Genomic DNA, 27,763 nt, shown 5'->3' with positions numbered 1-27,763 from the left:
GATTAAACAGATTCCTCCCAACCCTAATTAATCCTGATCAGGTGAGCTTTATTCCAGGCAGGCAGGGTCCGGATAATACTAGATGTCTTATTAATATGTTTACCGAGGTCTCGGACCTGGGAATCCCCCTCCTCGCCCAGTCAATGGACGCAGAAAAGGCGTCAGACAGGGTGAGGTGGGACTACATGCTCACTACTCTCCAAGCATTTGGCCTCCCAAATGTCTTTGTCACTGCTGTTCAGACCCTGTACTCTTCCCCCACAGCCAGGATTCAAGGGCTGGGCTTCTGCTCAGAAGTAATTAATATAAAAAATGGGACTATACAGGGCTGTCCCTTATCCCCCCTGCTTTTTGCCCTCTCCATCGAGCCTCTGGCGGCAGCAATTAGGAACTCAACACAAATACAGGGCCTTTTATTGCACGATACCCATCAGAAATTAGCTCTTTATGCTGATGATCTGACTCTTCATTACTGATCTAGAAGACTCTCTTCCCGCCTTGTTCGACCTTTTGAACAAGTTTAGGAATATTTCTTATTATAAATTAAATTTAAGCAAAACAAAAGCTTTCCCTCTGAATCTACCAGAATCCACTCTGGCCTTCCTTAAACGGAAATATAAATTTCAATGGTCCATGTCGAGACTGAAGCACCTAGGTGTGTTCCTTTCCCATGACGCTGAAACTGTCCTGATCAAAAAATTTTATGTTTTTCTTTCACATCTTAAACCAGATTTAAACTCCATGAGATATGATGAAATCTTGTGGTTTGGCAGAATAGCTGCTGTTAAAATGATGCAGCTACCCAAATTAACTTATCTTTTTAGATGTCTCTCCATAAGGGTCCCATTATCTTTAATAAATAAACTTCAAGCAGTGATCAACAGGTATATCAACAGGTATATCTGGAATGGAAAACGCCAACGCATAGCAGCCACTCTTCTGCAGCGCCCCATCCTCACTGGAGGTCTGGGACTTCTGAACATTAGGCTATACTACGAAGCTGCATTACTCTCTCACACCTCAGAGTGGAACACATCCTGAGCCACCCCGCGATGGCTGGAACTTGAGTAAGCATCCTTGCCGGCCTACATGTCCTTGCTTGACCTTCTCTGGATCCCCTCTCATAATAAGATAGTGACACACTGTAGGGACTCTTGGCTCCGTCTTCGCCATCATACATTAGTATCTCCCCATCCCTCCCCATGCCATTCTATTAAAGGTGTCCTATACTGTCTTCCACTTTCAAGCTCCGCTGTAAGGAAAGCTTTCTCTAACCTTAAACTGACTAACTTTGTCACTGAAAATGGTCCTCTCCCATGTATGGCTTTAGTAGACACCCTCTCTACTCCGCGCAAATTTCAGTTTGACCTCCGGAGGTTAGGCTCCATAATGAAATCCTGGGGATTCTTAGAAAGTCCCCCAGACCTCTAACACCATGGGAGACCCGCTTGTCAATGGGCACCCACCATAAATCCCCTTTATCATACCATTACCAATTCCTTCTTAATGCTTCGGAATTGACAAAGACCAGACATATGGTAGACTGGGAAAAAGACTGGGGAATAACTTTGACTAAAAAAAATTGGATGGATGCAATCTTATACACCAAAACCTCAATACACTTTATGACCCTATACGAACTTTAAGGGTAAGCTTATTACTAGATGGCATTATGTTCCTCTCAAATTACATAGGATGTTCCCAGACTCTTCCCCTCTTTGCTGGAAAGGGTGTTTGTTGATGGGAGACCCATTTCATATATGGTGGGCGTGCCCAATCATTAAACCTTTCTGGGCCAAACTGCACACTCTTTGCCTCTCACTGGGGCTGGTGGAGGACCTGCCCCTCGAGGTCGCTCTTCTTCACCTGAATCTCCAGCACCACCCCCTGCCTGCACGCACTCTACTGATAATGATTTTGATGGCAGCAAAACTCATAATCGCGAGAAATTGGAAGAAACCCAACACCCCTCAATGGCAGGCCCTGATACACTTAATCACCTATTTTAAGTCCATGGAGATTTATGTTTATAATTTGCGGCAACAAATTGACTTGTATGCCCAAGATCCTCCCGATGCCTGGAACCTGCCGCTATGTAGAGGAAGAAGTGATTCTAGCCGAGCCAACCCAAATAACTAGACAGGCTAGCATTCAGGTGAAAACACAAAGTACCCTTTATTGGTAAAAACACATGACATTTATACAAAAACTGATCTTGATAACAAGCCTTATCTGCCCCTCACATCTCCCGCCATTCCCGCCCCTCCAGACAGGCTGGTGCTTCCATTGTGTCCATTGTTCCCCCGTGTCCAGCGGTACAAGGATGGGGTATTCAAGGTGATCGTTGGAAAGCCCCTGGCCCCCCAGCTACTTCGGTCAAAAAAGCTCCTTGATCCATGGCTGGGGGTTAGAGTTAGGGCTTATCCAACGTACACCGGGCAGGTCATTGTAAGAGGGGGCCATGATGAGGGGGGGTCCGAAAGCCCTGGTTCCTCTCCCCTGTAAATTACCCCACCTCTGGTCCTTCCCCAGAGGTAGTAATTCCCCAAAAAGTGGAGCTCTGGGACAAAGGACCGCTGGAGCAACCTGGGATGAAGGGGCCCAGGATCCAAGTTGATGCGGCTGCCGGTGGTTTCATTGTTGAATAGGGCTCGGAAACCCTGGTTCCCAATGGAGCTCACCTCCGGCAATTGGCCCACCTCTTGCCCTCTCCGCGGGGTACCAATTCCCAAGAGAGCGGAGCTCTGGGGCAAGGGGCCTTTGGAGCTGCCGAAGGTAAAGTGTCCTGAAAGGGTGCGGGGGCTGGCTGGTAGTTCCAGGAGCCTGGATGGAGAGGGATAGGTCAGTGAGAGACCAGCTCTTTCAAGATCAGGTGGCAGATGAAAACAAGGGAAAACAAAGCTCTGGGAGATTGAGGTTGCTCTGAGGAGCCCAAAACCGCTGATAAACAACAGGTGGATAGAGGTAGGGGGTAGGAGATTAACCCCCGCAGCCCTGTATCCATGACAACTCCCCCCTTCTAGTTCGTCAGACCCGGCTAAGTTGCCTTGGGCTGTCTGAGGAGTCTATGCCATTTCAGTCCACCGGGAAAGTCCATCAGCGTTCCCATTGCTTTTTCCCGGCCAGGACTGAATGTCAAAGTTAAATGGCTGCAGGGCTAAACTCCACCTCAGCAATCTTCCATTGTCTCTGGAAACTCTAAGCCATACAAGGGGGTTGTAGTCTGTGAGGACGGTGAAGGGTCTCCCATAGAGGTAGGGTTGTAGCTTCTTCAGGGCCCATACCAGGGCCAGACACTCTTTCTCCACTGCCGCATAACCTACCTCTTTGGGCAACAGTTTTCTACTGATGTAGGCTACGGGGTGGTCCTGCCCCTCTTCATTTGTCTTGCTTAATACTGCTCCCAACCCGAACATAAAGGCATCTGTGTGGACAGAGAAATGTTTGGTGGGGTTAGTAGTGGCCAGTACTGGAGCAGAGATTAAGGCAGACTTAAGGCTCTGGAAGGCAGCTTCACACTCAGGAGACCACAGGACCTGTCGAGGTAGTTGCTTTCGGGTCAGGTCGGTCAGGGGTTTGGCAAGGGCACTGTAATTGGGGAAAAATTTCGGTAGTAACCGGCGGTCCCTAGAAAAGCTAGGACTTGGTTTTTGGTCCGGGGAGTGGCACTGCTTCCCGCAGCCCACTCGGTGGCCCAGATACTGGACCTCCAAGCGCCCGATGATACACTTGTCAGGTTTCAGGGTCAGACTGGCAGCTCTGAGGCGATCTAAAATGACGCCTAGGTGGGCCAGATGGTCCTCCCAGGTGTCGCTATAGATGGCAATGTCGTCCAGGTATGCACAGGCATAGTCCTGGAGGCCATCCAGTAGGTGATCCACCATCCTTTGGAAGGTGGCTAGAGCGTTCTTCATCCCAAACGGCATGACCTTGAACTGGTAGAGGCCAAAGGGGGTGATGAAGGCAGACTTGGGGACAGACTTGGGGTCTAGAGGGATCTTTCAGTATCCCTTGCAGAGGTCGAGGGTGGACAGGAAGTGGCCACGGGCGATTATTTCTAATAGGTCATCGACTCGGGGCATAGCTTATGGTAGTCAATGCAGAACCGGGTAGTTCCGTCCTTCTTGGGTACCAGCACCACCGGGGAGGCCCAGGGGCTGTTGGACGGTTCAACAACACCTAGGTCCAACATTCCCTGGAGCTCATGGTGCATGCTATCCCTAACTGCCTCTGGGACCCTGTAGGCTGCCTGTCTCAGGGGAGCCTGTCCCGGGGTCGATGTACCCAGGGACAGTAGAGAACATATCTCGTCTCTTTTCAAGGAGTTGCCGGACTTGCTTTCTTTGCTCAGTCCCTAACCTCTCGTCTAGGGGTATGTCGGCCACTCTTTGGGGGGCGTCAATGGGTCCGGGGAGCTCCGGCATTAGAAGACTCTCAGAGTCCTTCACCGCCTGAGCACAGATAGCAGCCACATCCTTGGCCCTTTCTACATATGCCTTCAACATGTTCACATGAAAGGTCCGGCGGACCCAGTAATCTGAGCATTGGCTACCAGGTAGGTGGTGTCGTTCAGCTGTTCCACTATCTGGTAGGGTCGTTGCCAAGAAGCCTGTGGCTTGTCTGTTTTGACAGGCTTAAGGGCGAGGACCTTCAGTTCTACTGACAGGGTGCGGGTACGAGCATTCCAGTCGTACCACCTCATTTGTTTACACTGGGCGACCTGAAGGTTCTCTCGCACCTGGTCGGCGAGGTCCTTCAGTCGGTTCCTAAGTTGGAGAACGTACTCCACAATGGAGTGTTCTTCCCCCTCTGTAGTCCCTTCCCAGTGGGCTCTTACTAAGTCAAGGGTCCCCTTATCTTCCGGCCATACACTAATTCAAAGGGAGAGAAGCCTGTGGATTCCTGGGGCACCTCTCTGTATGCAAAGAGAAGGTGCAGCAGGAATCTTTCACAGTCCTTGTGAGTGGCCAAGAACATCCTAAGCAGCTGCTTTAGGGTCCCGTTGAACCGCCCACATAGCCCATTCATCTAGGGATGGTAGGGGGCACTGTGCAGGGGTTTGATCCCGCACAATCTCCATAACTGCTGAGTGATTTCTGCAGTGAACTGTGTTCCTTGATCAGAAATCACTTCCCGGGGGAAGCCTACCCTGGTGAATATCCGGAGCATTGCATCTGCTACGGTCTCTGCCTGGATATTAGCCAAGGGGATTGCCTCCGGGTATCGAGTGGTATAGTCCACTACTGTAAGGATGTTCCTTTGCCCTGAGGGGCTGGGCCGGGCTAATGGCCCCACTATATCTACGGCAACCCTTCTAAAGGATTCGTAGATAATAGGCAGAGGGTGTAGGGGGCTTTAATATGGTCCCCTGTTTTCCTACTTTCTGGCACACCTCACAAGATTTACAGTATTCTCTAATATCTACTGTAATTCCTGGCCAGAAAAAGGTTTGGGTCAAGTGGTGGTGGGTCCTGGCCTTTCCTAAGTGACCAGCTAGGGGAATGTCATGTCCTATTTTCAGTAGGTCGGACCAAAACTTCTTCGGTACAACTAGCTGACGTTTGGGCACCGAACCCTTTCTCTTCTCGGAGATCCGGTACAGGAGCCCCCTTTCCCAATGGAACCGCTCTTCTCTGGGGCCCTGGAGGTCTGTACCCACCCTATCTCTGTAGGGGACTAAGGTCGGGTCGTTTGGGGTCTCCTGGGCGAAGTCGGAGGGGAATGCCCAGGAGGGTCGGTCGGGGGCTAGGGGTGTAGTTGGGGTGGAAGGTCGGGGTAAGGTAGGAGTTGGAGCAGAGTGTCTCACTTGGGTCCCCAGAGTCAGTGTAATAGCTTGGCGTCTGGCCTGCTGGCAGGTGGTCACTGGGCAGGTATACGGGGAGGTATTCCACATGAAGGCTGAGACAAGAGGAAATGCTGTGTACATGCAGTGGGCGGCGGCTCGGTAGGACCTGGTTGGAGTGTTTCCCCATTGGAGGGGTCTCTTGGCTGTGGTGCTGGAGGGTTTCTTTGTTGCACTGGACAGTTGCTTTTGAAGTGGCCAAGGTGCCCACACCCATAGCATCCCCGGGAGTTTCTGGCCTGGGAGAATGGGGTTGACCGATCCTGGGACTGCTGAGTAGCTGTTGGGGGTCGGGTAGGGGTGGAAGCAGAGCAAGTTACAGGCTGGGGTCCTGGGCCTGCCTAGCGCCAGGCATCTACAAACTGGTCGGCCAGGGCGGCTGCTTGGTCCGCTGTGGTGGGTCTTTTGTCCTTCACCCAGTCTCATATCTCTGTCGGAGCACTGTTGTAAAACTCCTCCAGAAGGATGAGCTGTATCGCCTCTGACATGGTGGTTATATGGCTACCGGTGATCCAAGAGTCCAGAGACCGGGCTAACCGGTGGGCAAACTTGGTGTATGGTTGCCCCTCTTGTCTCTGAAGCTCCCGGAATTTCAGCCGGTGTACCTCCGGGGTGAGTCCCTAGCGGGCAAGGATGTGTTCCCTCATCCAGTCGTAATTGACTTGGTCTTCGGAGGGGATGGTGTGGAAAGCCTCCAAAGCCGACCAGCCAGTTTTGGGAGCAGGATAGTGACTCGGTCAGCATCGGCGACCCCCTGCAACCGACACTGAGTCTCAAAAAGCTGAAGGTAGTGATCAATCTCCTCTGCCCCATCATCCTGGAAATCACGGAAGGTGGCATGGGGTAACTTATTGGGTCGGGTAACAGAAGTCATGGGATCCGGTGCAACTCCTCCCATAGACTTCTGTAGCTCCATCAAATGTACCTTAGTGGCGTTAACAATGATCCGAGTAACAATCTCCTTGGGGGGGTTAGAACCATAGAGCTCCAGTCGCCACTGGATCTGTCTCTGGAGATCCGACATGGTAGTCTCCAGGGTGGAGACGGTGCTGCGTCAGCTGCTGTCTTGGCCATCATCCAACCCACCCACCGGCTCATTAGCCTAATCACCTTCCATCAGCTTGGTTATGAGGACAGTCTTTGTTTTAGAACCAGCTACTACTCCTCTGGCTTTCAGTAAGCTCTGCAGTTCGTCCTTCTGGAGCCTTTGATATTTTTCCATCCGGCAAGGACTTCAGGTGGTGGTTTGGATGTTCCAGGTAATCGGAAGCATCCCACCGCTGCCACCACTGTGACGGATTCCGGCTACCCCGACTGGGTAGCTTCGCTAATGGATCCTCCCGATGCCTGGAACCTGCCGCTATGTAGTGGAGGAAGTGATTCTAGCTGAGCCCACCCAAATAAATAGACAGACTAGCATTTAGGTGAAAACATGAAGTACTCATTATTGGTAAAAACACACAACATTTATACAAAAACTGATCTTGATAATAAGCCTTATCTGCCCATCACAGCTCCCGCCATTCCCACACCTCCATTGTGTCCATTGTTCCCCAGTGTCCAGTGGTACAAGGATTGGGTATTAGGTGTGATCCCGGGGGAGCGGCAGCCCTTCCAGGGTGTCGTTGGAAAGCCCCTTGCCCCCAGCTACTTCGGTTCAAAAAGCGCCTTGATTCATGGCTGGAGGTTGGAGTTATGGCTTATCCAATGTACACCGGTCAGGCCATTGTAAGAGGGGGTAATGAGGGGGGGTCTGAAACCCCCTTATCCTGAGAGAGCTCTCCCCTGTAAATCAACCCACCTCTGGTCCTTCCCCAGAGGTAGTAATTCCCAAAAAGCGGAACTCTGGGACAAAGGCCCGCTGGAGCGACCTGGGATGAAAGTGCCCGGGGATCCGAGCTGATGCGGCCGGCGGTTCCATGGAACCGGCCAGCCGCAGGGCGGTCTGTTGAATAGGGCTTGGAAACCCCGGTTCCCAATGGAGCTCACCTCCAGCAATTGGCCCACCTCTTGCCATCTCCACGGGGTATCAATCCCCAAGAGAGCGGAGCTCTGGGGCAAGGGGCCTTCGGAGCAGCCAGAGGTAAAGTGTCCCAGAGGGTGCAGGGGCCGACCGGCAGTTCCAGGAGCCTGGCCAGCTGAAAAGGGATAGGTTGGTCAGAGACCAGCTCTTTCAATATCAGGTGGAAGATGAAAACAAGGGAAACAAAAGCTCTGGGAGATCGCGGTTGCTCTGAGGAGCCCAAAACCGCTGAGAAACAACAGGGGGGCTAGAGGTAGGGGGTAGGAGTTTAACCCCGGCAACCCGGTATCCTTGACAAGTGTCAGTCATAAGATACTGTCACTGTTATTTCATTCCAGCTTCCATATAAGGTAATAGCCATTACTATTACTTTAGAGCTGCTGCATTGCTTGATTCATTCAGATTGTTAGCAGCTTGTGTATGATGGCTTGCAAACCACTATTGATAGTGACTGTTCTACAACATTGTTGTAAACTGTTGCCATCAATAGTAGGTTACATAGAAAACAGTGCATTGTTTTTGCACTTCATTTCAAATGGATATGAATTGGGGCCACTATTTATAGACATTTACAATCCCAGGCAGCACCTTGTGCTCAATTAGTACTGAACTTGGAAAAGGCAGCTGCTAATTGGTAGACAGGTGCGTTTCGTTTTATTCGAGTTTCCTAATTACCGTAGCAACGAAACTAACGAATAAATCTGAATTAGTTCGGATTTATTTGTTACATTCGGATGGCCATGGACTAATCACAATTACACTAGTATTGTACAGTATATTAGGTTATATCACTCTGCTATGGGTTACACCTAATATTACAGTACATAATACTAGTCTAATACACAGCACATCCCACCTAACATATACCGAACTTTCGAATTTACGAATACATCCGAATTTATTCGAATTTGAATGAATCCGAAACAAATGCATTCGAATGTATCCGAATTCGAATCGATTCGAAATGAAATTCGAAAACATCCAAATCAGTCCGAAACGAAACAATTAGTTCTGCCGCGCACAAGTCTACTAATTGATGCATATGCACTGTTCCTGTCCATTAAGCTCAGAGCGAATACACCAATAACTATAGTTCAATATAATCTCCATGGGTGTTTAAAAGGTTCTTACTTTGGGGTTAATTGGACCTCTTGTCTTGACAAGCTGCATCTTACCTGGACCACTCTGCATCTTGTCTGGGCTTTGATTACCTACTCTGGTCTAACTCAGTGCTTCTCAGTGGTTCTTCTCTTCTTCTCATATTATGATACTTTCATTCTTTTACTTTTGTCATGAATGTTTAACTCCAGAGCTTTAGCTGTGACAATGTGGAGTATATGTTTAGTAATCACCCAGTTGTAAAGAATATAAACTACCTGTATTGTCTCAACTAAATATGGGTGGAAGTGAAATATGTGATTGTTGAAAAATTCCACTCCTTTTGGTAAGATGTATGGTGTCTGGGGGGATTTTACTGATCTATTTGGATTTCCAAGCATTGGTCTTGGACTTCAACAGATAATGAGATAAAACACACACACACACATATATCTTTAAAGTGTTATTGTTATGTAACTACATAATATGTATATATTAGTGCAGAATTCAAACTAAACTTAAATCCAATTAAAAGTGGAGCTATCTAGATTATTTATGGTTGACTTACCTGGTGGTTTAGCACTTAGGATAAATTGTGTTTTCCTATGACTAAAGGAAAGCAGTTAATGGACAGACAGACAGATAGATAGATAGATAGATAGACAAATTGTACTGTCAGTTTCCTCACCTTGAAATAAAAAGGTTCCACTTTGTGTCTCAATGCATGACTCTTCCCCACTATTGACAAAACTGTTGTCACCTTTTCTGGGTCATTGAGGTTCTCGACCACACTGTTTACAGCACCCAGCACTCGCAGACCGTGTTTACGTAGCTGGATGCTGCGCGCCATCTCCACAGGGTCTTCCATATCCTTAAACTGGCTGAAGTATTGCTTGGCAGAGGGAAAGTTGACAAAGAACCTTTTTATAGATGAGGAAATATGTTAGACAAAAAATTAGTTTGGCTTCCAGCTGTATATTAAATAATAAAAATAAAATATATGAAGAATTTTGTTTACTTTTTATAAGGGCTAGATTAAGTGTAGCAGTATTTTGCTTGGATTTTCATTTTTGCTCTAGTTGGGTTGCGCTGGTATTACAAGTTAAAAGTAAACTTTTTTTCATCAAGGGGTACCAAAAATCACGCTTATAGTCGTTTTCGCATTCCCCCATAGAAGCCAATGGAGCAAAAAAAGTTGCCCAAACAACATGACATTCTCATTAGCGCAAACCCGACATGAAAATATGAATATTTCATATTCCAATGTTCTTTATATAACGGAATATATAATTATACCTATATATATATAGATTATTATATATAGGCATAGATTATATAAAGATATATATTGGAATATCTATTTATAAATACATAGAACATATTCTGCTATGTACACAACATTGGAATGTGAAATATGTACAGCAAATACATAGTAAAAACCTTTATTAAATATGAATATTGCATAAATATGATTTTACATGTTTTCATCTATTTAATGGCAAAAGGCTCTAATGCACTTATATATATATATATATGTCTACATGTGTGTACATATATATTAATGTGTATATATGTCTGTAAATACATATATACACATATAAATACATAAATATACACTCAACAGACACTTTATTAGGTACACCTTGCTAGTATTACCGGGATGGACCCCCTTTTGCCTTTAGAACTGCCTTAATTCTTTGTGGCATAGACTCAACAAGGAAACATTCCTCAGACATTTTGGTCCATATTGACATGATAGAATCACACAGTTGCTGCAGATTTGCCGGCTGCACATCCATGATGCGAATCTCCTTTTCCACCACATCACAAAGGTTCTCTATTGGATTGAGATCTGGTGACTGTATAGGCCATTGGTGTACAGTGAACTCATTGTCATGTTCAAGAAACCAGTTTGAGATTATTTGAACTTTGTGACATGGTGCATTATCCTGCTGGAAGTAGCCATCAGAATATGGGTACACTGTAGTCATAAAGGGATGAACATGGTCAGCAACAATACTCAGGTAGGCCGTGGCATTTAAACGATGCTCAATTAGTACTAAGGGGCCCAAAGTGTGCCAAGAAAATATCCCCCACACCATTATACCACCACCACTAGCCTGAACCGTTGATACAAGGCAGGATGGATCCATGCTTTCATGTTGTTTATGCCAAATTCTGACACTACCATCTCAATGTTGCAGCTGAAATTGAGACTCATCAGACCAGCCATGTTTTTCCAACCTTCTATTGTCCAATTTTGGTGAGCCTGTGCAAATTGTAGCCTCAGTTTCCTGTTCTTAGCTGACAGGAGTGGCACCCAGTGTGCTCTTCTGCTGCTGTAGCCCATCTGCTTCAAGGTTCGACACGTTGTGCATTCAGAGATGGTATTCTGCATACCTTGGTTGTAACGAGTGGTAATTTGAGTTACTGTTGCCTTTCTATCATCTCAAACCAGTATGCCCATTCTCCTCTGACATCAACAAGGCGTTTTCGGCCACACAACTACCGCTCACTGTATATATTCTCTTTTACGGACCATTCTCTGTAAACCCTAGAGATGGTTGTGTGTGAAAATCCCAGTAGATCAGCAGTTTTTTAAATACTCAGACCAGCCCCGTCTGGCACCAACAACCATGCCACGTTCAAAGTCACTTAAATCCCCTTTCTTCCCATTCTGATGTTCGGTTTAAACTTCAGCAAGTCGCCTTCACCTCGTCTAGATGCCTAAATGCATTGAGTTGCTGCCATGTGATTGGCTGATTAGAAATTTGTGTTACCAAGCAATTGAACAGGTGTACCAAATATAGTGGCCAGTGAGTGTATATGGACACGCACACACATATATATATATATATATATATATATATATATATATATATATATATATACATATTAGACATGTATCTCAATGTTAAAGCCCTTCAGAGGATTTTTTTCCCCAACACTCGAGATCTCATATCTTTGAGCACTTATAACTTTTGTTTGTAATATTTTTTGTGAATAATATTTTTAGACAGTGTTGTTATAAGTGTAACTGTACTTTGTAATGTATTTTTTAAGTGTTTTGTGACACTTTTTAATTTTGCAAAACAGTTATCCACAGCTCTGAGATCGTGGTAAGGATTCTAGAGTAAATAAAGATTGCGCTAGTGAACGTTTTTGCTCCACTTGTAATATCAGCACAATTGAAAGGGGGTGCAAATGATAGTGAAAACGCTAGCACAATCATTTGTGTGCAACTTCGAGTTTACACCAGTTAATGTATGGGTCTGCATGCATGTGTCCATACCCGTGCATCTATGCGTGTATATTAGTGATCTAGATCAAAGGTTGGCAAAGTTTTTCTGTAAAGGGACAAAATATTTTACACCTTGAGGAACAGGAGGCAAAATTAAGGATATTATGTAGATACTTCTGTAACAAGAGAGAAAATACATTTCCACAAATTTTTATGGACATATTTCAAAATATATGAAAAACATGAGTCACTTGAAACTTTGGTTGCATTTTTTATTTTTGTGAACAAATTCTGCAGTGATGAGATTGCGTGATAAATTTTCTAATTTGACTCACCTTTACTTTCCTTTAAATTGGAGGCTCGCCGGAAACAGCAGTTATGAAGCAGCGGTCTCAAGACCGCTGCTGCTTAACTGGTCCGCAGCCTCTGAGTGGCAGGCAGCAATCGACCCGATCAAATATGGTTGGGTTAATTGACACCCCTGGTAGCGAATCTGCAGGGGGCGGCATTGCACAAGCAGTTCACTAGAACTGCTTGTGCAATGTTAAATGCCGACAGCGTATGCTGTCGGCATTCAGCGATGTCTGTCGGACATGATACGCTACAGCGTATCATGTCGGATAGACATTGATAAATCGGCCCTATAGACAATAAATGAATGAAGGATAGTGGCTGTGTTTTTTTTAAGCATTTAAAAATGGAAACCATTCTTAGTTCAAGTGCCATCTAAAACCAGGCATCAGGCCTGATTTGGCCCCCACTACATAGTTTGCCTACCCCTGATCTACATTCTATAAGAATTTAAAAAATCCTTGGGGAGAAAAGAATCCCTAACTCCTAAGTTATTAATAGATTTGACTTAAAGGGACATTAAACCCACATTTTTACTTTCTTTAGTCAGATAGAGAATACAATTTTAAACAACATTCCAATTTACTTCTATTATCTAATTTGCTTCATTCTTTAGATATTCTTTGTTGAAGAAATAGCAATGCACATGGGTGAGCCAATCACACGAGGCATCTATCTGCAGTTACCAATCAGCAGCTTCTGAGCCTATCTAGATATGCTTTTCAGCAAAGGATATCAAGAGAATGAAGCAAATTAGCTAATAGAAGTAAATTAGAAAGTTGTTTTAAATTACATGTTCTTTCTTAATCATGAAAGAAAAAATTTGGGTTTAATGTCCATTTAAGCAAGAAGTTGCTCAGATTTTAGACAATAATTCCATGTTAAAACACAAACAGACATTTGATGGATATTTTTTTAATTTCGTAGAGAATCTAGTTCTCTGTTACTGTATTACACAATGAGATTTAATGTGTATCAGGTCCTATTTTGGCTTCCTTATTGGCTATCTCTTTAAGCTGTGTAAGTGTTGGTGAATGTGTGTACATGTGTGTATATATATGTGTGTGTATGTGTGTGTACATGTGTGTGTGTGTATATATATTTATAAGTGTACACGTGTGTATATGTGTGTGTGTATATGTGTGTGTACGTGTGTTTATGTGTATATTTGTGTGTGTGGGACTTAGATATATAGGTAGATGAGTTTTAAGCTAATTAGTCCTAACCACCTATAGACATCACTCATGATCTGCAGAACTGTAAACCTTATACTTGATCAGCCAGAGGGACTTATCTGTTACAGGTATGGTGTAGTCATTAATTAAACTCATTAAACATATACACCTTACCTGTTGATATCAGGGAATGAAGTCCAAAATTAAATGTAACCACTTTTGGGATACTAGATGGTATACCTCGCCTACGACACGTGGACCTGCTGACTATTGAGGCGCATGAGACAGTGAGCTTGTTATTAATTAAGGCATCTGCACCAGTAAAATGCTTAGTTGCCTCGGATGAAGATTTTAATCATGTTGATTACTGTAATTATTTATATTTCCCTAGTCAATGTATAAAGCCACAGAGAGATCAAGTGGTTGATATTATTTTTGCCTATATGTGCAGTAAACCTAGATCCTATAAAGTTTGTTGTGATGGTGCCATTAGGAAAACATCTAGTAACAGCACATTTATTAGCAACCTGATCAGATTCATCCTGCTATTATTTAGCGACAATGGATTAGGGTTTGTTCCTTACAACTATCTACCTGGGAGTTCCTGACCCCAATCCCTGTAAAACTGGTAAATATGTTACAAAGACACTAGTATTATATCTAGTAACCCCAACAGTAACCTCCAACTACAAATAAATATAATGGCTGACTTGCCCCCACCTCTTTGATTGTAACAGAGATACCACCATCAATAGCACCTACTCTATACTCCCCTTCCTCGTTCCTAACTTTTGTTATTCCTCCACAAAAAAAGGAGCTGCTAAAATCTTTTCTCTTGTAAGGTGTATCCAGTCCACTGGTTCATCCATTGCTTGTGGAATATTCTCCTTCCCAACAGGAAGTTGCAAGAGGACACCCACAGCAGAGCTGTCTATATAGCTCCTCCCCTAACTGCCACCCCCAGTCATTCTCTTGCAACTCTCGACAAGAAAGGAAGCATCAAGAGATATGTGGTGACTTAGTGTAGTTTTACCTTCAATCAAGAGTTTGTTATTTTTAAACGGTACCGGCGTTGTACTGTTTTACTCCCAGGCAGAAATTAGAAGAAGAGTTCTGCCTGGAGATTTGATGATCTTAGCGGTTTGTAACTAAGGTCCACTGCTGTTCTCACACATAACTGAAGAATATGGGACAACTTCAGTTGGGGGAATGGCCTGCAGATTACCTGCTTTGAGGTATGTTCAGTATTTTTATTTCTAGAGAGATGATATGAGTTCTAGAAAATGCTGACAGAGCCTTGTGTACTGAGGTAAGCCTGATGCAGTGATTTAACAGCGACTGGGATCATGCTTACAGAACAGGTTAGTACTCATGTTAATGCTTATATTACTTAGGGACAAAACGTTTACATGATTTTAAAAATAGGACGTTTTTTCTCTGAGGGAGATAACTCTTTATTTGGGGCCTAGTTTCCACATGGCTAATCAGATACTCCTAGGAGTACTTTCTTAAGGCCCCTCAGGCATCCAGTACATGGTGGGAGGGGCCTATTTTAGTGCTCTAAATGCACAGTTTTTATTCAGACTGAGACATCCAGCTTCCCTAAAGGAGTCCTCTGACACCTGAGGACCATTACAAGGGGTTTATTTCTGCACAGAATCGTATTTGAGGGCAGGTAGGAGCCTCAGCAGAGCTGTGGCAGGGTGCTCAACTGTCTTTTAACGTTTTTCAATCCGGTTTGGGGCCTAAGGGGTTAATCATCCATTTGCAAGTGGGTGCAATGCTGCTTTAGTCCCTTACACACACTGTAAAAATGTAAAAGAATTTGCTATATTTTTTCACTGTTTTGCAGTTTAAGTGTTAGTTTTTTTCTCTTAAAGGCACAGTAACGTGTTTGTTTAATTACTGTTTTACCTTTATTAAAGTGTTTTCCAAGCTTGCTTGTCTCATTACTAGTTTGTTAAACATGTCTGACATAGAGGAAACTCCTTGTTCAATATGTTTAGAAGCCATGGTTGAACCCCCTCTTAGAATGTGTACCAAATGTACTGAAATTTCTATAAACTATAAAGACCATATTATGACGCTTAAAGATTTATCTCCAGGGGATTCTCTGACTAAACAAAGGGAGATTATGCCATCTAACTCTCCCCATGTGTCAGAACCTATAACTCCCGCTCAAGTGACGCCAAATACATCTAGCGCGTCTAATTCGTTTACCTTGCAGGACATGGCGGCAGTTATGAATAATACCCTCACAGAGGTATTTTCCAAACTGCCAGGGTTACAAGGAAAGCGAGACAGCTCTGGGGCTAGAACTAATACAGAGCTTTCTGACGCTTTAATGCCTGTGTCCGATATTCCCAATACTCAGAAGCCGAGGCAGGTGAGCTTCTATCTGTGGGTGACATTTCAGACTCAGGGAAGGCGTTACTTCAGCCTGATTCTGAAATGACAGCGTTTAAATTTAAGCTTGAACACCTCCGCTTATTGCTTAGGGAGGTTTTAGTGACTCTGGATGACTGTGACCCCATTGTGGTTCCAGAGAAATTGTGTAAAATGGACAAATACTTTGCAGTGCCTGTTTACACTGATGTTTTTCCAGTCCCTAAGAGGTTTTCGGAAATTATTACTAAGGAATGGGATAGACCAGGTGTGCCGTTCTCTCCCCCTCCTGCTTTCAAAAAGATGCTTCCCATAGATGCCGCCACGTGGCAGACGGTCCCTAAGGTGGAGGGAGCAGTCTCTACCCTAGCTAAGCGTACAACCATCCCCGTCGAGGACAGTTGTGCTTTCCGAGATCCTATGGCTAAAAAATTGGAGGGCCTCCTTAAGAAAAATTTTATACATCAAGGTTTTATCCTCCAGCCTCTTGCATGCATAGCCCCAGTTACTGCTGCAGCGGCTTTTTGGTTTGAGTCTCTTGAGGAGGCTCTGCAGGTAGAGACCCCGTTAGACGATATTCTAGACAGGATTAAAGCTCTTAAGTTAGCTAATTCCTTTATTTCTGACGCCATTTTTCAGTTAACCAAACTAACGGCTAAAAATTCAGGTTTTGCCATTTTGGCGAGTAGGGCGCTATGGCTTAAATCCTGGTCAGCAGACGTAACTTCAAAGACTAAAATTCTTAACATCCCCTTCAAGGGACAGACCCTATTCGGGCCTGGTCTGAAGGAGATCATTTCTGATATTACTGGAGGAAAAGGCCACGCCCTTCCTCAGGATAGGTCCAATAAGTTAGGGACCAAACAGAATAATTTTTGTTCTTTTCGAAACTTAAAGAGTGGCACAGCTTCAACTTCCTCTAATACAAACAAGAGGGAAATTTCGCCCAGTCCAAACCAGTCTGAAGATCTAACCAGGCTTGGAACAATGGGAAGCAGGCCAAGAAACCTGCGGCTGCCTCTAAGACAGCATGAAGGAGTAGCCCCCGATCCGAGACCGGATCTAGTGGGGGGCAGTCTTTCTCTCTTCGCCCAGGCTTGGGCAAGAGACGTCCAGGATCCCTGGGCGCTAGAGATTGTTTCCCAGGGATATCTTCTGAAATTCAAAGGGTCATCTCCAAAAGGGAGATTTCATCTCTCACAACTATCTGTAAACCAGATAAAAAGAGAGGCATTCTTACGTTGCGTTCAAGGCCTACTGGTTATGGGAGTGATCCACTCAGTTCCAAGAGAGGAACAGGGGCTGGGTTTCTATTCAAACCTGTTTATAGTTCCCAAAAAAGAGGGAACTTTCAGTCCTATCTGGGATCTCAAGACCCTAAACAAATTTCTCAGGGTCCCATCCTTCAAGATGGAGACAATCCGTACCATCCTCCCTATGATCCAGGAGGGTCAATATATGAGGACTTAAAGGATGCTTATCTCCACATTCCGATTCACAGAGATCATCATCAGTTCCTCAGGTTCGCCTTACTAGACAGGCATTACCAGTTTGTGGCTCTTCCTGTCGGGTTAGCCACGGCACCAAGAATCTTTACGAAGGTTCTAGGGTCCCTTCTGGCTTTCTAAGGCCGCGGGGCATAGCGGTAGCCCCTTACCTAGACGACATCCTGATTCAGGCGTCGACTTTGCAAATCGCCAAGTCCCATACGGACATTGTTCTGGCCTTTCTGAGGTCTCATGGGTGGAAAGTGAACATAGAAAAGAGTTCTCTCTCTCCTTCTCACAAGAGTTTCCTTCCTAGGAACTCTAATAGAATTTTTTTCTGACAGAGGTCAGGATATCAAAGCTTCTAACCTCTTGCCGTGCTCTTCAGTCCACTCCTCGGCCATCAGTGGCTCAGTGTATGGAAATGACCGGCCTAATGGTAGCGGCAATGGACATAGTTCCGTTTGCCCGCCTACATCTCAGACCACTGCAACTTTGCATGCTCAACCAGTGGAATGGGGACTACACAGATTTGTCTCCTCTGTTAGATCTGGATTAAGAGACCAGGGATTCTCTTCTCTGGTGGTTATCTCAGGTCCATCTGTCCAGGGGAATGAGTTTCCGCAGGCCAGAGTGGACTATCGTGACGACAGATGCCAGCCTTCTGGGCTGGGGTGCAGTCTGGAACTCCCTGAAGGCTCAGGGTTCGTGGTCTCAGGAGGGAGCCCTCCTTCCGATAAACATTCTGGAACTAAGAGCGATATTCAATGCTCTTCAGGCTTGGCCTCAACTAGCTGCGGCCAAGTTCATCAGATTTCAGTCAAACAATATCACAGCTGTAGCCTATATCAACCATCAGGGGGGAACTAGGAGTCCCCTGGCCATGATGGAGGTTTCCAAGATAATCTATAGGCAGAGACTTACTCTTGCCATCTCTCAACTATCCACATCCCAGGAGTAGAGAACTGGGAGGTGGATTTTCTAAATCGGCAGACTTTTCATCCGGGGGAGTGGGAGCTCCATCCGGAGGTATTTGCCCAGCTGATTCAACTATGGGACAACCCAGAACTGGATCTGATGGCGTCTCGTCAGAACGCATCCTGGCTTATGTGTTTTCCACCATTTCCTCTCCTCCCTCGTCTGATTGCCAAGATCAAGCAGGAGAGAGCTTCAGTGATTTTGATAGCTCCTGCGTGTCCATGCAGGACTGGGTATGCAGATCTGGTGGACATGTCATCCTTTCCACCATGGACTCTGCCGCTGAGGCAGGACCTTCTACTCCAAGGTCCATTCAAAAAAATTTCTGCGGCTGACTGCCTGGAGATTGAACGCTTGATTTTATCAAAACGTGGTTTCTCCGAGTCTGTCATTGATACTTTAATTCAGGCTCGAAAGCCTGTCACCAGGAAAATCTATCATAAGATATGGTGTAAATATTTTCATGGGGGTGAATCCAAGGGTTACTCATGGAGTAAAGTCAGGATTCCTAGGATTTTATCCTTTTCTCCAAGAAGGATTGGAGAAGGGATTGTCAGCTAGTTCCTTAAGGGGACAGATTTCTGCTCTGTCTATTCTTCTGCACAAGCGTCTGGCAGATGTTCCAGACAGTCAGGCGTTTTGTCAGGCTTTAATTAGAATCAAGCCTGTGTTTAAACCTGTTGCTCCGCCATGGAGTTTAAATTTAGTTCTTAAAGTTCTTCTAGGGGTTCCGTTTGAATCTCTGCATTCCATAGATATCAAGCTTTTATCTTGGAAAGTTTTGTTTTTGGTAGCTATCTCTTTGGCTCGAAGAGTTTCAGAGTTAGATGCCTTACAGTGCGATTTCCCTTATCTGATCTTCCATGCAGATAAGGTAGTTTTACGTACCAAACCTGGTTTTCTTCCTAAGGTGGTATCTAATAAGAATATCAATCGGGAAATTGTTGTTCCTTCACTGTGTCCTAATCCTTCTTCAAAGAAGGAACGTCTATTACACAATCTCGACGTGGTTCGTGCTTTAAAGTTTTATTTACAAGCTACTAAGGATTTTCGTCAAACATCTGCATTGTTTGTTGTCTCCTCTGGACAGAGGAGAGGCCAGAAGGCTTCGGCATCTTCTCTTTCTTTTTGGCTGAGAAGCATAATCCGTTTATCTTATGAGACTGCTGGCCAGCAGCCTCCTGAAAGAATTACAGCTCATTCCACTAGAGCGGTAGCTTCCACATGGGCTTTTAAAAATGAGGCCTCTGTTGAACAGATTTGTAAGGCAGAAGAAAAGACAGATGCGCCACATGGCCCAATATTGTTTGATCCACAGAATTAGATTATCAGATTGTATTCTATCAAACTCACAATCTTGGAAGCACTCCAATTAGTGCAGTGGGAGCAGTCTGGGATCTATAACAGTCACCCAGCAGACCGACCTCTTGGGGTGAAGATGGATATTCTGTAGTAAAACACAAGGGGACACAAAGGTGTCTATATGGCCTAGTACAGTCTTATACCAGGAGCAATGGTGTGTGTGGTAAGATATATACTCACAAGAAGTAAAGCATCTCCATTGATGCTAATCAGACAGGATGGGGTCAATGTAGTCACCCAACAGACTGTATCAAGGCTTCCACAGGAGACAGACAGCAGAGGTCCGATGGACCATGTGTTGATCCAAATAAAACACAGTAGCAAGTGTTTGACTTAAAAAAGTATTAAACTTTACTGAAATTAATTAAAATACAGCGACGCGTTTCTCAGTCACAGACTGTTTCCTCAGGCATAATAAAATTATTTCCAAACACTTGCTACATATACCTAACCAAACCAATTAACATAATTGATATCACTTGTAATGAGTGTGATCTATGACATCATAGGTATCCTAGTTACAAATTTGTTTTGACAGCATAGGACAACCCAATTTATGTGTCAAAATAAATTGGGTTGTCCTATGCTGTCAAAACAAATTTGTAACTAGGATACCTATGATATATATTTTTATATATTTTATATATATATATATATATACAAACAGCATACACAAACACACACACATATATATATATATATATATATATATATATATATATATATATATATATATATATATATATATATATATATATATAAAATGCTTCTTGATAGTCAAGTCTCCCAAAATGTGTGCGTTTCTATTCCTATGTGTGTGCGTAAGTGTGTCACTATCTCTTTGTAAGTTTGTATGATCTGTAGCAGTATTTATATGCATAAGTATGTAAATGTATACTATAAAAAACAAAAGAAGGACAAGCGCAATATATATAATTGCTTCTTGTAAGTGCATTATATGTAGTCAGGAGTCTGACTTTAATATAAATCGATACAGTGAATCGCGGATGCGCTTGTCCTTTTTTTGTTTTTTATAGTGTGTATTGAAGACCAGTCATCAGTCTTGGTTTTTGGAGAAAGCAGCACCGGAATTACTTCCAAAAGGAGAGCGCAAACAAGATATCCCACCATAACAGTGGTTTAAGCATTGGATCTTATATACATCTCTTCACAATATCAGTGACTCAAAGGACACAGAGCAAGACAAGTACCCATAATACACTGTGATATATTTTACACTTTCATACGTGTTTTTTTGGAGACTTTCTGATAGATTACGAGTCTTGCGTTAGCCTTAAAAAGCAGCGTTGAGAGTTCCCAACGCTGCTTTTTAACGCCCGCTGGTATTACGAGTCTGGCAGGTACAGGTGTACCGCTCACTTTTCTTCCGCGACTCGAGCTTACCGCAAATCCCCTTACGTCAATTGCGTATCCTATCTTTTTAATGGGATTTGCCTAATGCCGGTATTACCAGTCTTGAAGTGAGTGGTAGACCATTTCCTGTCCAGACTCCTACCACCTTTAAAAGTCAGTAGTTAAGAGTTTTATGGGCTAACGCTGTAACATAAAACTCTTAACTAAAGTGCTAAAAAGTACACTAACACTCATAAACTACCTATTAACCCCTAAACCGAACCCCTAATCTGCCGACCAGACATCGCCGACACTTTAATAAATATATTAACCCCTAAACTGCCGCACTCCCGCCTCGCAAACACTAGTTACATTTTATTAACCCCTAATCTGCCGTCCCTAACATCGCTGCCACCTATCTACATTTATTAACCCCTAATCTGTCACCCCCAACGTTGCTGCTACTATATTAAAGGTATTAACCCCTAAACCTAAGTCTAAACCTAACCCCCCCATTCTGGAACTAAGAGCGATATTCAATGCTCTTCAAGCTTGGCCTCAACTAGCTGCGGCCAAGTTCATCAGATTTCAGTCAAACAATATCACAGCTGTAGCCTATATCAACCATCAGGGGGGAACTAGGAGTCCCCTGGCCATGATGGAGGTTTCCAAGATAATCTATAGGCAGAGACTTACTCTTGCCATCTCTCAACTATCCACATCCCAGGAGTAGAGAACTGGGAGGTGGATTTTCGAAATCGGCAGACTTTTCATCCGGGGGAGTGAGAGCTCCATCCGGAGGTATTTGCCCAGCTGATTCAACTATGGGACAACCCAGAACTGGATCTGATGGCGTCTCGTCAGAACGCATCCTGGCTTATGTGTTTTCCACCATTTCCTCTCCTCCCTCGTCTGATTGCCAAGATCAAGCAGGAGAGAGCTTCAGTGATTTTGATAGCTCCTGCATGGCCACGCAGGACTGGGTATGCAGATCTGGTGGACATGTCATCCTTTCCACCATGGACTCTGCCGCTGAGGCAGGACCTTCTACTCCAAGGTCCATTCAAAAAAATTTCTGCGGCTGACTGCCTGGAGATTGAACGCTTGATTTTATCAAAACGTGGTTTCTCCGAGTCTGTCATTGATACTTTAATTCAGGCTCGAAAGCCTGTCACCAGGAAAATCTATCATAAGATATGGTGTAAATATTTTCATGGGGGTGAATCCAAGGGTTACTCATGGAGTAAAGTCAGGATTCCTAGGAGTTTATCCTTTTCTCCAAGAAGGATTGGAGAAGGGATTGTCAGCTAGTTCCTTAAGGGGACAGATTTCTGCTCTGTCTATTCTTCTGCACAAGCGTCTGGCAGATGTTCCAGACAGTCAGGCGTTATGTCAGGCTTTAATTAGAATCAAGCCTGTGTTTAAACCTGTTGCTCCGCCATGGAGTTTAAATTTAGTTGTTAAAGTTCTTCTAGGGGTTCCGTTTGAATCTCTGCATTCCATAGATATCAAGCTTTTATCTTGGAAAGTTTTGTTTTTGGTAGCTATCTCTTTGGCTCGAAGAGTTTCAGAGTTAGATGCCTTACAGTGCGATTTCCCTTATCTGATCTTCCATGCAGATAAGGTAGTTTTACATACCAAACCTGGTATTCTTCCTAAGGTGGTATCTAATAAGAATATCAATCGGGAAATTGTTGTTCCTTCACTGTGTCCTAATCCTTCTTCAAAGAAGGAACGTCTATTACACAATCTTGACGTGGTTTGTGCTTTAAAGTTTTATTTACAAGCTACTAAGGATTTTCGTCAAACATCTGCATTGTTTGTCGTCTCCTCTGGACAGAGGAGAGGCCAGAAGGCTTCGGCATCTTCTCTTTCTTTTTGGCTGAGAAGCATAATCCGTTTAGCTTATGAGACTGCTGGCCAGCAGCCTCCTGAAAGAATTACAGCTCATTCCACTAGAGCGGTAGCTTCCACATGGGCTTTTAAAAATGAGGCCTCTGTTGAACAGATTTGTAAGGCAGAAGAAAAGACAGATGCGCCACATGGCCCAATATTGTTTGATCCACAGAATTAGATTATCAGATTGTATTCTATCAAACTCACAATCTTGGAAGCACTCCAATTAGTGCAGTGGGAGCAGTCTGGGATCTATAACAGTCACCCAGCAGACCGACCTCTTGGGGTGAAGATGGATATTCTGTAGTAAAACACAAGGGGACACAAAGGTGCCTATATGGCCTAGTACAGTCTTATACCAGGAGCAATGGTGTGTGTGGTAAGATATATACTCACAAGAAGTAAAGCATCTCCATTGATGCTAATCAGACAGGATGGGGTCAATGTAGTCACCCAACAGACTGTATCAAGGCTTCCACAGGAGACAGACAGCAGAGGTCCGATGGACCATGTATTGATCCAAATAAAACACAGTAGCAAGTGTTTGACTTAAAAAAGTATTAAACTTTACTGAAATGAATTAAAATACAGCGACGCGTTTCTCAGTCACAGACTGTTTCCTCAGGCATAATAAAATTATTTCCAAACACTTGCTACATATACCTAACCAAACCAATTAACATAATTGATATCACTTGTAATGGGTGTGATCTATGACATCATAGGTATCCTAGTTACAAATTTGTTTTGACAGCATAGGACAACCCAATTTATATGTCAAAATAAATTGGGTTGTCCTATGCTGTCAAAACAAATTTGTAACTAGGATACCTATGATATATATTTTTATATATTTTGTATATATATATATATACAAACAGCATACACAAACACACACACACATATATATATATATATATATATATATATATATATATATATATATATATATATATATATATATATATATAAAATGCTTCTTGATAGTCAAGTCTCCCAAAATGTGTGCGTTTCTATTCCTATGTGTGTGCGTAAGTGTGTCACTATCTCTTTGTAAGTTTGTATGATCTGTAGCAGTATTTATATGCATAAGTATGTAAATGTATACTAAAAAAAACAAAAGAAGGACAAGCGCAATATATATAATTGCTTCTTGTAAGTGCATTATATGTAGTCAGGAGTCTGACTTTATTATAAATCGATACAGTGAATCGCGGATGCGCTTGTCCTTTTTTTGTTTTTTATAGTGTGTATTGAAGACCAGTCATCAGTCTTGGTTTTTGGAGAAAGCAGCACCGGAATTACTTCCAAAAGGAGAGCGCAAACAAGATATCCCACCATAACAGTGGTTTAAGCATTGGATCTTATATACATCTCTTCACAATATCAGTGACTCAAAGGACACAGAGCAAGACAAGTACCCATAATACACTGTGATATATTTTACACTTTCATACGTATTTTTTTGGAGACTTTCTGATAGATTACGAGTCTTGCGTTAGCCTTAAAAAGCAGCGTTGAGAGTTCCCAACGCTGCTTTTTAACGCCCGCTGGTATTACGAGTCTGGCAGGTACAGGTGTACCGCTCACTTTTCTTCCGCGACTCGAGCTTACCGCAAATCCCCTTACGTCAATTGCGTATCCTATCTTTTTAATGGGATTTGCCTAATGCCGGTATTACCAGTCTTGAAGTGAGTGGTAGACCATCTCCTGTACAGACTCCTACCACCTTTAAAAGTCAGTAGTTAAGAGTTTTATGGGCTAACGCTGTAACATAAAACTCTTAACTAAAGTGCTAAAAAGTACACTAACACTCATAAACTACCTATTAACCCCTAAACCGAACCCCTAATCTGCCGACCGGACATCGCCGACACTTTAATAAATATATTAACCCCTAAACTGCCGCACTCCCGCCTCGCAAACACTAGTTAAATTTTATTAACCCCTAATCTGCCGTCCCTAACATCGCAGCCACCTATCTACATTTATTAACCCCTAATCTGCCACCCCCAACGTTGCTGCTACTATATTAAAGGTATTAACCCCTAAACCTAAGTCTAAACCTAACCCCCCCAACTTAAATATAATTTAAAATAATCTAAATAAAATTACAACAATTAAATAAATTATTCCTATTTAAAACTAAATACTTACCTGTAAAATAAACCCTAAGCTAGCTACAATATAACTAATAGTTACATTGTAGCTAGCTTAGGGTTTATATTTATTTTACAGGCAACTTTGTATTTATTTTAACTAGGTACAATAGTTATTAAATAGTTATTAACTATTTAATAACTACCTAGTTAAAATAAATACAAATTTACCTGTAAAATAAATCCTAACCTAAAGTTACAATTACACCTAACACTACACTATCATTAAATAAATTACCTAAACTACCTACAATTAATTACAATTAAATTAAATAACCTAAAGTACGAAAAACAACAAACACTAAATCAGAGAAAATAAAAAAATAATAAAAAAAATTTGAAACTAATTACACCTACTCTAATCACCCTAATAAAATAAAAAAGCCCCCCAAAATAATAAAATTCCCTACCCTATACTAAATTACAAATAGCCCTTAAAAGGGCCTTTTGCAGGGCATTGCCCCAAAGTAATCAGCTCTTTTACCTGAAAAAAAAAAGACAATACCCCCCAACATTACAACCCACCACCCACATACCCAACCCTACTCTAAAACCCACCCAACCCCCCCTTAAAAAAACCTAACACTACCACCTTGAAGATCACCCTACCATGAGCCGTCTTCACCCAGCCGGGCACAAGTGGACCTCCAGAGGGGCAGAAGTCTTCATCCAGATGGCATCTTCTATCTTCATCCATCCGGAGCAGAGCGGGTCCATCTTCAATCCAGCCGACGCGGAGCCATCCTCTTCAAACGAAGTCCAAGCGAAGAATGAAGGTTCCTTTAAATGATGTCATCCAAGATGGGGTCCCTTCAATTCCGATTGGCTGATAGGATTCTATCAGCCAATCGGAATTAAGGTAGGAAAAATCCTATTGGTTGATGCAATCATCCAATAGGATTGAGCTCGCATTCTATTGGCTGATTGGAACAGCCAATAGAATGCAAGCTCAATCCTATTGGCTGATTGGATCAGCCAATAGGATTGAACTTCAATCCTATTGGCTGATTGGATCAGCCAATAGGATTGTTCCTACCTTAATTCTGATTGGCTGATAGAATCCTATCAGCCAATCGGAATTCAAGGGATGCCATCTTGGATGACGTCATTCTTCGCTTGGACTTCGTTTGAAGAGGATGGCTCCGCGTCGGCTGGATTGAAGATGGACCCGCTCCAGATGGATGAAGATAGAAGATGCCATCTGGATGAAGACTTCTGCTGCTTGGAGGACCTCTTCTGCCCGGATTGGATGAAGACTTCTGTCCCTCTGGAGGTCTACTTGTGCCCTGCTGGGTGAAGACGGCTCAAGGTAGGGTGATCTTCAAGGGGGTAGTGGGGGGTTTTTAGAGTACAGTTGAGTGTGTGGGTGGTGGGTTGTAATGTTGGGGGGGTATTGTCTTTTTTTTCAGTTAAAAGAGCTGATTACTTTGGGGCAATGCCCCGCAAAAGGTCCTTTTAAGGGCTATTTGTAATTTAGTATAGGGTAGGGAATTTTATTATTTTGGGGGATTAGAGTAGGTGTAATTAATTTAAAAAAATTGTTATTTTTTTATTTTCTGTAATTAAGTGTTTGTTGTTTTTCATACTTTAGTTTATTTAATTTAATTGTATTTAATTGTAGGTAATTTAGTAAATTAATTTAATGATAGTGTAGTGTTAGGTGTAATTGTAACTTAGGTTAGGATTTATTTTACAGGTACTTATTTTAAATAGGTAGCTAATAAATAGTTAATAACTATGTAATAACTATTGTACCTAGTTAAAATAAATACAAAGTTGCCTGTAAAATAAATATAAACCCTAAGTCAGCTACAATGTAACTATTAGTTATATTGTAGCTAGCTTAGGGTTTATTTTACAGGTAAGTATTTAGTTTTAAATATGAATAATTTATTTAATTGTAGTTATTTTATTTAGATTTATTTAAATTAAATTTAAGTTAGGGGGTGTTAGGGTTAGACTTAGGTTTAGGGGTTAATAACTTTATTATAGTGGCGGCGACGTTGGTGGCGGCAGATTAGGGGTTAATAAGTGTAGTTAGGTTGCAGCGACATTGGGGGGGCAGATTAGGGGTTAATAAATATAATGTAGGGTTCAGCGATGTTGGGGGCAGCAGATTAGGGGTTCATAGGGATAATGTAGGTGGCGGCGGTGTCCAGAGCGGCAGAGTAGGGGTTAATAATTATAATGTAGGTGTCGACGATGTCGGGGACGGCAGATTAGGGGTTAATAAGTGTAAGATTAGGGGTTTTTAGACTCGGGGTTCATGTTAGGGTGTTAGGTGTAGACATAAAATTTGTTTCCCCATAGAAATCAATAGGGCTGCGTTAGGAGCTGAACGCTGCTTTTTTGCAGGTGTTAGGTTTTTTTCAGCCGGCTCAGCCCCATTGTTACCTATGGGGAAATCGTGCAC

General features: G+C 43.3%; 1 protein-coding gene across 1 annotated transcript in view; it reads right to left on the bottom strand.

The window, feature by feature from the left end:
- The window catches only part of CYGB (cytoglobin), a 101,024-nt gene that overhangs the window by 31,914 nt on the left and 41,347 nt on the right, over positions 1-27,763 (bottom strand). Inside the window, exon 2 of the mRNA XM_053688718.1 lies at positions 9,652-9,883. Within this exon, the coding sequence (XP_053544693.1) occupies positions 9,652-9,883 (232 nt within the window). The remainder of the gene's footprint in view (positions 1-9,651; positions 9,884-27,763) is intronic.

Source organism: Bombina bombina, chromosome 1 (genome assembly GCF_027579735.1).
Source record: "Bombina bombina isolate aBomBom1 chromosome 1, aBomBom1.pri, whole genome shotgun sequence".
Classification (NCBI taxonomy): Eukaryota; Metazoa; Chordata; class Amphibia; order Anura; family Bombinatoridae; genus Bombina; species Bombina bombina.
The sequence above is the reverse complement of the archived record's forward strand: the minus strand, read 5'-3'. Positions and strand labels throughout refer to the sequence as shown.